We start from the raw sequence: 12469 nt of genomic DNA on the forward strand, positions 1-12469 counted from the left end.
TGTTCTATTAGGTTTGTGATAAAGGACATTTAGTTCAAAGACACAAAGAATCAGATTCTGATGTGACAGGTAATGTTCTGCTTTTACCCTCTGATAAACGATTAACTCCTCAACACTTTTTTGTACTATGACTTGGAGGTTATCACTGTGCTTTGTGCTAGGGATATTAAGAATATATTGTACTATTTCTTACCGCTTAGGAACTCATCATTTAATAGGGGGAGACAAACAAACAAACAAGTGCAGTGCAGTGTTAACAGGTGCAGCGCCTACAGTCTGGACAGGGTGTCCAGGAAGCACACCGAGGGCTGGACTGAGTGGTCCACGTACTTGAGAGATATCCCTCATTTGAAAGGTTTCTCCCCAAACAAAATATAGGGGTTTTATGTTTAAAAAACATCATGGTCCTTTTGTTTCATAAATTAATAAAGGATGGGCCAAGAGAGAAATTACATTTTGGACTACTCATTTGCTTCTGTGAGAATCTGCTAAGTCTGATATAAATCTCTAAGGAAAAAAATACCAGAAATGTTAGAGATTCAGAAATATATATTCTGGTATTTTTTTCTTAATTTTTATCTCATTATCTTTACTTGAGGTCCTTTGAAAAATATTCATGTAATTTAAGCATTTTAATTTTATCTAAAATAATTCTTTAATTTTATGTGTATATATATTTTTAATATATTTATACCACACTTATTTTCAAAAAGGATCTCAGGTAATGATTAAAAGTATATATTAATGTACATGCTTCCTTGGTGGCTCAGACAGTAAAGAATCTGCCTATAATGCAAGAGACCAGGGTTCAATCCCTGGGTTGGGAAGATCCCCTGGAGGAGGGCATGGCAACCCACTCCAGTATTCTTGCCTGCAGAATCCCCATGGACAGAGGAGCCTGGCAGACTACAATCCATGTGGTTGCAAACGACTGAGCAACGAAGCACAGCCCAGCATAAATGTACATAAATCCATTTAGTTTATGATGCAATTGTTGTTATTATTCAGTCGCTAAGTCTTGTCCAACTCTGCAACCCCATGGACTACAGCACTCCAGTGCTGTCTCTTAGTATCTCCCACTGTGATGCAGTAGGCTAATTAAAAATAGAAATGGAAATAAAAACCACACCTAAGAGGGAATTTTATTATAATTAAGATGGTTACTTCATTATACTTTAAATTCTTTCTTGTGGTGATAAGCCAAGAAAATCTGTCACTTTTAATATATAACTTTTATATATTCTTCTGTTAAATTTAATGTCAAAATTTAAAAACAAAGAACATATTTTAGAATACTTATTTTAGACATTTTTTCTATACATGTACAGTCCATGTTAATCACACAGACAAATAAATCTTCAAGGTTTTTTTGCAAGATTTAAATGTTTTCATTTAAAATCACAGTATATTATTAACTTCTCTCAATGTTAAATGGTGGCAAAGTATTCCATTGTATTAGTGAACCTTAATTTATTTAGATACACTCCATTGTTAAAATTTTATTTTGTTATCGTAAACAATGAAGACTCTTTAACTCACTATTTGTGATTAATTATTTATCTGTAATATATTCCTAGAAAGGAACTGCTGACCCAAAGAGTATGAACATTTTTTTAGACCTTACCTATAAATAGCAAAAATGCAACAAAATTCATAAGATTTGAGAACTGTTTATATTAATTTCATTGAGCTAAACTACTATTTACACATTATTTGCTAGCATACTAGCATTTTTATTTATAAAAAGATAAAAATATGAAATGTAAAAGAGTCAATGAGCTGTTTTCTTGCTGCTAATGGACTTTTACAATCTTTTCTAGATACAAGGCCTTCTATATCAGATGACTGTATATTTGATTATTTCAGAAGACAGCTCCCTAATCAAGGTTTGTAAGATGGGAATATAGTCAGTAATGAGTGGTCACCTATCATCTGAATGTGGGCTATTTAATAATATGTATCTGGTCATGATTTACACATAAGAAACTAGAAGATTATCTTCAAATTGGATTGCCAAAGAACAGTTCACCTTCCCAGAAATTCTGTACCTCAAATTTTGATTTTTCTAACTCTAGAAATATATAGAAGACAGTAGAACTTCCTTATATGTCAATTTGATTTCTGGTAATTTTACCAAATCAAAAAAACAAAACAAAACAGATCACTCATCTCATTGTCTAATCTTTTCATTCCCATCTCACCAAATCTTAAAGCAGAGAGGAGCCTTAAGAGTTCCCTACTCTCACCTCCTACAGATGACAGGACCCAAGCACATCCAGCCTTTGACTGACAACACTTGGTGACAAGCAGTTTACCAAACTGCAGTCAGTTCATTCCATTGCTTGAGAGCAATGCTCTTTTATGTTGAGTTTAAAGCACATGTCCCTGTAAATTTTAACTCACCTCTTTAACAACACAGAGCAAAAAAAAAAAAAAGAAGAAACTTTAAAGGTAAACATTTCTGACCAACTCATTTTCCCTAATCCTCCTTGCAATAATAAGAACAAATGTAATGCCTCTTCCACATGACAGATCATAAATATTTTTTAAAGCTATTATTTATTTACCTGAAACTTTCATTTCTTTCAGCCATCCATAATATGATTCAAGTCCCTTTACTATCATATTTTACTCTTTTCTGTCACTATTTAAGCTTGAAGGAAACTGAACACAGTATTGCAGATGTCATCTAACTAGGACAGTCATTCCTTGGTATCTGAGGGGGAACTGGTTCCAGGAACCTCACAAACCAAAATCTGAGGATGCATCCCTTATATAAAATGGCATATTTGCATATAACCCATACATATCCTGCAGTATCTCTAGATTAATATAATACTACTACTACTAAGTCACTGCAGTCATGTTCGACTCTGTGTGACCCCATAGACGGCAGCCCACCAGGCTCCCCCGTCCCTGGGATTCTCCGGGCAAAAACACTGGAGTGGGTTGCCATTTCCTTCTCCAATGCATGAAAGGGAAAAGTGAAAGTGAAGTCGCTCAGTCGTGTCCAACCCTCAGCGACCCCATGGACTGCAGCCTTCCAGGCTCCTCTGTCCATGAGATTTTCCAGGCAAGAGTACCAGAGTGGGGTGCCATTGCCTTCTCCAATTCTGAGTTTAAAATGTTGTAAAAACAAGCTCTGTCCCCCATGAGACATTTCTGTAAACTACTGCAGTTTCTGTTGTTAAAATTAGAGAAATATAGCAGCTGAGTCATAGTTTGTCTGAGAATAAAACACTTATCTGTCTCACCAAGGAGTTAACAATTACTTTTTATTATTATATAAAGCTGAGATTCAAATTCTTTTATATATAAACATGAAGTATTATTCTTATTCTTTTTCTGCACATACATTTCAAAGTAATACCCAGACTGGTACCAGGACACTTGACAAGTAATAAATACAGTGTAAATGCTATGTAAACAGTTGCCAGTGCACAGCAAATTCAGGTTTCGCTTTTGAGAACTTCTTGAAATTTCTGTCCTACTATTTTGATCCACAGTTGGTTGAATGCAGATGTGGAACCTGTGGATATAGATGCCTAACAATATACAATAAATTATCTTTCTCATTTGCTTCTTTCTAGATACCAGATCCACATTAATGCAGTCTAAGATTACATATGTTCTTTTGAAAATTATCCTAAAATACTGACATACTAGATTTACAAACACTCAAACCTATAAAGTTTTATTTTGATACTACCACTACGTCTCCTCCATTCTCTTACTTCAGTTTTGGTCTGGTGTAGGAGTCTTAAATTTATTCTTGTTAAACTAAGTCTTCCTCGATTCAGCCTTTCATGAACTCATTCTTGATTATGTCACATTGTTGTACCACACACATGTATATACCTTATACACACACACATATCTATACATATATCTGACCTCTTGTCAAAGCTTCAGCCTCTTATATCTATCTGCTATGTATCTTCACATAAATGTCCCTCACAGCCAAATTCTAATTCATCTAGTTCCACACTGCATGCTGTTCCTTTGGTATTCACTATATCTTTGGTAGCAAGTACTATCTAAGTAACTACCAAACTAGAAACCTGATAAGTTACCTTTTTTTCTTCTTTCACTTCCACCACTCATATCTAGAGAGCCACTGAATCCAGTTGATTTTACCTCATAATCCCTTTTATCTTCATCTTAACTACCATCATTCTTTTCAGACTCATCACATATTTATCAGAAACACTTTAGTTTCTAAGTGGTTTCCTTGCCATCTGTGTATGTGTGTGTGTTAAGTTGCTTCAGTCATGTCTGACTTTATGCGACCCCCATGGGCTGTAACCAACCATGCTTCTCTGTCCATGGAATTCTCCAGGCAGGAATATTAGAGTGAATTGCCACGCCCTCCTCCAGGGGATCTTCCCAACCCAGGGATTGAACACGGGTCTCCTGCATTGTTTACCTACTGAACCACAAAGACCTAAGCCAGTACTATCATCCTAATTCTACCTTTCATACTACCATAAAAGTAATCTATCAAAAACAGAAATCCGATTAATACCTCTGTCCAAAATAAAGCCTGTCAGTAATTCCCAGTTTTCTAACAGTGGTTGAAGTTGACAAAGTCCTGAGATTCAAATTTCTTCTAGGCTTTCTCTTTTCAATTTTCTTAACTTTTAATTTTTAAATAATTTCAAAAAGTACAAAGAACTGTATCTATCTACCTATCTAGCTATATTTCCCCCAAATCCATTTTTTTTTATAAATATCATGTTCCTTATTGCTAAAGAACTTCAGCATTTATTTTCCAAGAACAAGAATAGTCTCTTAAGGAAATTCAACTTTGATACAATACTATTTTGTATCATACTGTAGTTAAGTTTCGCCAAGTGTACCAATGTCCATTAGAGCAAAACTTCTCCCTGATTCAGTTTCATGGATTGCATTTAATTGTCATATCCCTTGATTCTCTTTTAATTTGGAGCATGTACTCAGTTCTTCCCTTTCACTCAGCACTGGCATTGTGAAGATTATGGGCCAGCTGTCTTATGGAACATGCGGTTTTAAAATTTTAGAATTATCTGGGGAGCTTATGATAATCCCAGCTTTGACTTCTGAGCTGGCATTTGTTGTTGACCCCCAAATCTGCATTTTTAATAAGGTACCACAGATAATTCTGATGTTAGTGATCTGCAGACCACACTTAAACTCACCACACTGGGAGCTATAGTGAGAATCGGAGGGAGGCCAAGCACCAACTGGCCTATCCAACCCTCATTCATCCTGAGTGGCTTTCATGTACAGTACTTCCAGTGAACAGGCCCCTGACTGCCTCTCCAGTTTTACCACTTGCCATCCTCTGCCTTTCCTTTACACTTCAGCAATGGTGATCTTTTTGTAGCCTCAAAATACATTAGTCTTCTCACCTCCTTGCCGTTGCTCACGTTGTCTTCCTCTGGCTGAAACATAATTCTCCCTCCCTCTCCAACAAGATGAGCTGCTTATCATTTAAGAAAGTGTAACAAGACACATAAACAGTTCATTAAAGTAAAAGTGAAATAGAATGAGTGATATGCATGAATTATGTCCTCAAAGAGGGGGATGTAATCCAGCCTGGAAGTCCCAGGGAATGTTTTCTTGAAGGAACTGATCCTTAAATGAACATGATTGTGATGGATGATGGATGGAGTCTTTAGGCATTTAGCAGCAAGAGGAGACTCACTTCCTTGAATTCTTAAAAGGTTAGTGTCAACAGTTTTGTGATCTTATTTATATGCAAATTATTTTCTTACTTGAGATGTAACATGTCTGGGACTGAAGATGAGTACTAATGTTTATTCTCCCCCTGTCTGATCAGAAGAAACTCTACTTGATAGAAAAGACAGGTGCAGCAGAGGAGCTGAGGGAGTCTGCTCTTTGTCTTCCATGAGTATTGTAAAATAACCCCAGCAGAAATCTGAACATCAGTTGATATATTTTCATTCTGAATAGCTAAGTAAAATTTTCCTGATACTATTCTCCTGTGTCTTAGTCACTCTCTTTTATAATCATCCTTTATTACATAATCTCCTTTTCCTCTTTGTTCATGTTTCTTTAAGACTCTGGTGATTATCTGCTTTGCAGAGGTCTTAAGTTATACTGGTCAATGACTGTGCTAGAGACTGGGTTACAGTATATAGTTTGCTCTCAAGAAGCAAAGCGAGTTTGACAAACACGTAGAGAGACAATAGAAACATAATGGGATAAATGCTACTTACTGTGCTATTATACAGGAGTTGTCTAGGGATGAGGGAGCATCAGAGAAAGTTTCTCTGAAAAGGTAATTGTTAGGGTTCCAGGGGCCTAATAAATAAATAGCATTTCTTCTTTACCTTTGTATCTATTAAAAATTAAGACAAAATAGTAGGACCAAATTCTAGCAAACTGAGTCCAGCAACATATAAAAAAGTTTATAGTGACCAGGTAGGATTTATTCTGGAAAAGCAAGGCTGGTTTAACATAACGAAAATTATCCACCTCTGAGAGTAATGAAAATAAAAACAAAAATAAACAAATGGGGCCTTATCAAACTTAAAAGCTTTTGCACAGCAAAGGAAGCCATTAAAAACAAAACAAAACAAAAACACACAGAATGGGAGAAAATATTTGCAAACAAAGCCATCAACAAGGGATTAATCTCCAAAGTATACAAACAACTCATGTAGCTCAACATAAAAAAAAAAAACACCCAATCAGAAAATGGGTGGAAGATCTAAATAGACATTCATAAGACATACAGATGGCCAAGAGGCACATGAAACGAGGCTCAACATCACTAATAGAGAAATGCAAATCAACACTACAGTGAGGTACCCGCCTGCCACTCGTTAGAATACCCATCATCAAAAAAAATCTACAAATGCTGCAGAGGGTGTTGAGAAAAGGGAACCCTCCTACACTATTAGTGGGAGTAAATGGTATAGTCACTATGCATAACAGTACAGAGGTAACTTTAAAAACTAAAAACAGAGCTACCATATGATCCAGCAATCTCACTCCTGGGCATATATCCAGAGAAAGCCATAATTTGAAAGGATACACGCACCCCTGTTCACTGCAGCACTGTTTACAATAGCCAGGACATAGAAGCAACCTAAATGGCCATCAACTGAGGAACAGATAAAGAAGATGTGGTACATATATACAATAGAATATTGGCCATAAAAAGAACAAAATAATGCCATTTGCAGGGACACAGATGGACCTAGAGATTGGCATACTGAATGAAGTGGGTCAGACTGAGAAAGGCAAATATCATATGATAGTGCTTGTGTTTATGTTTGCACATGTGTGTGTGGGAGTGTGTGTGTGCTTAGTTGCTCAGTTGTGTCTGACTCTTTGCAACGCCATGGATTGTAGCCCACCAGGCTCTGTCCATGGGATTTTCCAGGCAAGAATACTCAAGTGGGTGGCCATTTTCTATTCCAGGGGATCTTCCCAACCCAAGGATCAAACATGCACCTCCTGCAATTGCAGGTGGGTTCTTTTCCAATTGTGCCACCTGGGAAGCCCCAATATCGCTTATATGTGGAATCTTTTTTAAAAAATGGTACAAATGAAACTATTTATAAAACAGAAATAAGAGTCACAGATGTAGAAAACACACTTAGGCTTACCAAGGGGGGAAGGGGGAAGGGATAAACTGGGAGATTGGGACTGACATATACACACTACTATATATGAAATAAATAACTAATAAAAACCTACTGTATAGCACAGGGAACTCTATTTAGCAGTCTGTAATGACCTATTGGCAACAGAATCTTAAAAAAGAGTAGATATATGTATAATTGATTCACTTTGCTGTAAAGCAGAAACCAATACAACATTGTAAATCAACTTTTGTTGTTGTTGTTTAGTCACTAAGTTGTGTCCAACTCTTTGCAACCCTGTGGACTACAGCCCACCAGGTTCCTCTGTCCATGGGATTTCCCAGACATGAATACTGGAATGGGTTGCCATTTCCTTCTACAGGGGATTTTCCTAACCCAGGAACTGAATCTGCATCTCCTGCTTGGCAGACGGATACTTTTTTTTTTTTTTTAATTGGAGGCTAATTACAATATTGTAGTAGTTTTTGCCATACACCGACATGAATCAGCCATGGGTGTACGTGTGTCCCCCATCCTGAACCCCCCTCTCACCTCTCTCCCCATCCCATCCCTCAGGGTTGTCCCAGAGCACCAGCTTTGAATGCCCTGTTTGATGAATTGAACTTGGACTGGTGATCTATTTCACATGTGGTAATACACCTGTTTTAATGCTATTCTCTCAAATCATCCCACCTTCACCTTCTCCCACAGAGTCCAAAAGTCTGTTCTTTATATTTGTGTCTCTTTTGCTGTCTTGCATATAGGGTCATCATTACCATCTTTGTAAATGCCATATATATGCATTAATATACTGTATTGGTGTTTTTCTTTCTGACTTACTTCACTGTCATAGGCTCCAGTTTCATCCACCTCATTAGAACTGATTAAACTGTGTTCTTTTTAATAGCTGAGTAATATTCCATTGTGTATATGTACCACAGCTTTCTTATCCATTCTGGCAGATGGATTCTTTACCACTGAGCCACCCAATAAAAAGTTTTTAAAAAATTAAACAATATAATATACATATTAATAGGATAGAGAACAAAATGCACACAATCATCTCAGTTAATGCAGAGATAATGTTTGGCAAAATCCAACATCTTCCATGATTTTTTTTTTAAAAAAGACACTCACCAGACTAGAAGTAGATGGGATGTTCCTCAACCTGATAAAGGCCATCTATGAAAATCCCACAGCTAATGTCATAGATGATGGTACAAGACTGAATGCTTTCACCCCAAGATCAGGACCACGATACGGGTGTCTGCTCTCAATATTTCTATTCAACATAATGGAGGTTAGGCATGGCAATCTGGAAAGAAGAATAAATACAAGGCATCCAGACTGCAAAGAAGTAAAACTACCTCTATTTGCAGTACACATGATTTTATATATAGAAAATCCTAAGGAATACATGCACACATATATACATACACACACGCACATACAAAACCTACTGAAGCTAATAAACGAGTTTGGCAAGGTTGCAAGATAAAAAACATGCAGAATTGTAATGGGTGAAGTGTATGGTATGTGAATTAGATCGCAATAAATCTGTTAAAAAAATCAATTGTATTTCTGTATATTAGCAGTGAACACCCTATAAGTGAAATTAAGAAAACAATTCTATTTAGAAAGCATCAAAAAGAATACAGTGCTTAGGAGTTCATTTAATAAAAGTGGTATAATACTTGTACACTGAAAACTAGAAAACTCTTGAAATATATTAAAGATGATTTAAATAAATGGAAAGATTCCCCCATGTTCATACATCAGAAGACTTAGTTAAGATGGCAGTATTCACCAAATTGATACACAGACTCAGTGCAATCCTATCAAAATCTCAGCAGAAACAAAAATTAACAAGCTAAATCTAAAATGCAGTGGTAATATAAAAGGCCAAAATAATCAAGACAATTTTCAAGCAAGAAGAACAAAGTTCACAAACTCATACTTTAAATTTTCAAAACTTACTGCCAAGCTGCAGTAATCGTAACAGTGCAGCACTGGCATAAGGGTAGATACAGAGATCAGTGAAGTAGAATTGAGAATGCAGAAATGAACCCTTACATTCATTGTCAATTGAGTTTCAATAAAGGTGCCAAGACAATTCAATGAAGAAGAAATAGCCTTAAAAATGGTACTGAGACAACTAGATATGCACATGCAAAAGAATGAAGTGGGTGGTGGGGCTCATTCCTTACACCATACACACAATTCAAAATGAGTGACCCATATATAAGAGCTAAAACGACTCTTGGAAGAAGAGAGAGACATACGATGTAAACATAGTAAGGGACTTGATCCTTTTACCTCCAACACGTAAAGGACTGGATTTGGAGAGTAGACCTTTGTTAGGGAGAATGTTCTGGATATATGTTACTCTTCTTCCATCTGCCCAGCCAGCCCCCTCCCACTGAAAGGTAGGGGGAAGAAAAGCCAAGAAATACTTACTAAGGTCACAGTGCAGGGACACAGACCCACTAAAAGACCAAGATTTCGAAAGATTACAAGATGTTTCCTTTCCCCCATGCCTTACCACCACACTGACATGACTCCAGTATAATAACAATAGTTTATAGCTGAAGGAGCTGCAAGCAAGACATATATTCTATCTGATAAGTAGCTCTTAGGGAACCCCAAAGACAACAGGATAGACAAAAATAAGGCTATTGTAGGAATTCCGAGTCTCTGGCAATAGCTAATACAGCAAACACATGGTAAATATGAAAAAAGTAAGCATTAAACTTGCCAACATCTGTTGGCAAATTAAAATTGCCAACATCCATTGGATCATGGAAAAAGCAAGAGAATTCCAGAAAAACATCTATTTCTGCTTTATTGACTATGCCAAAGCTTTTGACTGTGTGGATCACCACAAACTGGAAAATTCAGAAAGATATTTGAATACCAGACCACCTGACCTGCCTCTTGAGAAATCTGTATGCAGGTCAGGAAGCAACAGAACTGGACACGGAACAACAGACTGGTTCCAAATACGAAAGGGAATATGTCAAGGCTGTATATCGTCACCCTACTTATTTAACATATGTAGTGTACATCATGAGAAACGCTGGGCTGGATGAAGCACAAGCTGGAATCAAGATTGCTGGGAGAAATATCAATAACCTCAGATATGCAGATGACACCATCCTTATGGCAGAAAGTGAAGAAGAACTAAAGAGCCTCTTGATGAAAGTGAAAGAGGAGAGTGAAAAAGCTGGCTTAAAGCTCAACATTCAGAAAACTAAGATCATGGGATCCGGTCCCATCACTTCATGCCAAATAGATGGGGAAACAGTGGCAGACTTTATTTTTTGGGGTTCCAAAATCACTGCAGATGGTGACTGCAGCCATGAAATTAAAAGACACTTGCTCCTTGGAAGAAAAGTTATGACCAACCTAGGCAGCATATTAAAAAGCAGAGCTATTACTTGGCCAACAAAGGTCCGTCTAGTTAAGGCTATGGTTTTTCCAGTAGTCATGTATAGATGTGAGAGTTGGACTATAAAGCTGAGCGCTGAGGAACTGATGCTTTTGAACTGTGGTGTTGGAGAAGAATCTTGAGAGTCCCTTGGATTGCAAGGAGATCAAACCAATCCATCCTAAAGGAAATCAGTCCTGAGTATTCATTGGAAGGACTGATGTTGAAGTTGAAACTCCAGTACTTTGGCCACCTTATGTGAAGAACTGACTCATTGGAAAAGACTCTGATCCTGGGAAAGATTGAAGGCAGAAGGAGAAGGGGACGACAGAGGATGAGATGGTTGGATGGCATCACTGACTCAATAGACATGAGTTTGGGTAAACTCCAGGAGTTGGTGATGGACAGGGAGGCCTGGCAGTCCATGAGGTCACAAAGAGTTGGACACGACTAAGCGACTGAACTGAACAGTTATCACATGATACACTGAATCAAAAATACATTTCTTCTGGCTCTTAAGTAGTTGAATTTAAAAAATGGGGTTTCAGAGAATCTTGATTTCTATGATTATTTTTAATGAAACCATAGGAAACATCAACCAGATATTGTTAATACATTGTCCAAACGCATACTAGACTTTGTTCATCTATCTGCATGGTTGACTGACAATGAAAATATAAAATGTATACTTTTGCATATTTCAGTCTGTCAATTTCTTAACATAGAAAAATTTTTTACAAATTCTGATCTAAATGTCTTGCACACCTTGTACTTTAAAAATGATTTGCTGTCCTGTGATAACATAATGAACTTTTTGGGTCATGTTTTAATTTCCTCAACATGCAGAAGCACTTAATGAGATTTTTTACTTTACAGAAATGAAAGAGGGTATTTCCTTAGACCTGTGCCTACAAGGTGGCTATCATTATTGATAGCCATAGAAAAGATGTTAAAATGCTGGTCTGCCATTAAGTCACATTTTCAAGATGTGGGACAAGAAGAACAGCCTTGTCTAACTTGTAAATAGTTGAAGAAGGGAATAAAGGACAGGACTACAGTAAAACAATTTATATGCTGTTTCTCTAAATCTATTTGATCATCTTTGAATAGGTCATAAGGAGCACAGAATAGGATGAACTATACCTCAGTTGTTTGATATTATGTATAGGTTATGACAAAAACTCATACAGTGAAAAAAGTGACATTTATGGGAAATAAGACTGACTCAGAAGTTAAAAATATGTCACCAGAAAGAGCAGTCAAGTTGAACACCACTAAAAACTGTAATTTATTTGAAATTCACATTCAGTTTGAATTACATCTGTGCTTTGAAAAACCTCTTCCCTGAGAAAAAGAAGTTTAACATCTGATGATATCCAGTGTGCTTCAGAGCATCTATAATAAAAACAATAGACATTGTAGACATGGAGAACCCTACATGATGAAT

The 12469-nt window shown here is 36.8% G+C and overlaps 1 protein-coding gene across 1 annotated transcript in view; it reads left to right on the forward strand.

Moving 5' to 3' along the window:
• The window catches only part of AGBL3 (AGBL carboxypeptidase 3), a 113406-nt gene that overhangs the window by 84162 nt on the left and 16775 nt on the right, over positions 1–12469 (forward strand). The window contains exons 14-15 of the mRNA XM_055590982.1: positions 12–69; positions 1821–1886. Coding sequence (XP_055446957.1) covers positions 12–69; positions 1821–1886 — 124 coding nt within the window. The remainder of the gene's footprint in view (positions 1–11; positions 70–1820; positions 1887–12469) is intronic.

Source organism: Bubalus kerabau, chromosome 8 (assembly GCF_029407905.1).
Source record: "Bubalus kerabau isolate K-KA32 ecotype Philippines breed swamp buffalo chromosome 8, PCC_UOA_SB_1v2, whole genome shotgun sequence".
NCBI classification, from domain to species: Eukaryota; Metazoa; Chordata; class Mammalia; order Artiodactyla; family Bovidae; genus Bubalus; species Bubalus kerabau.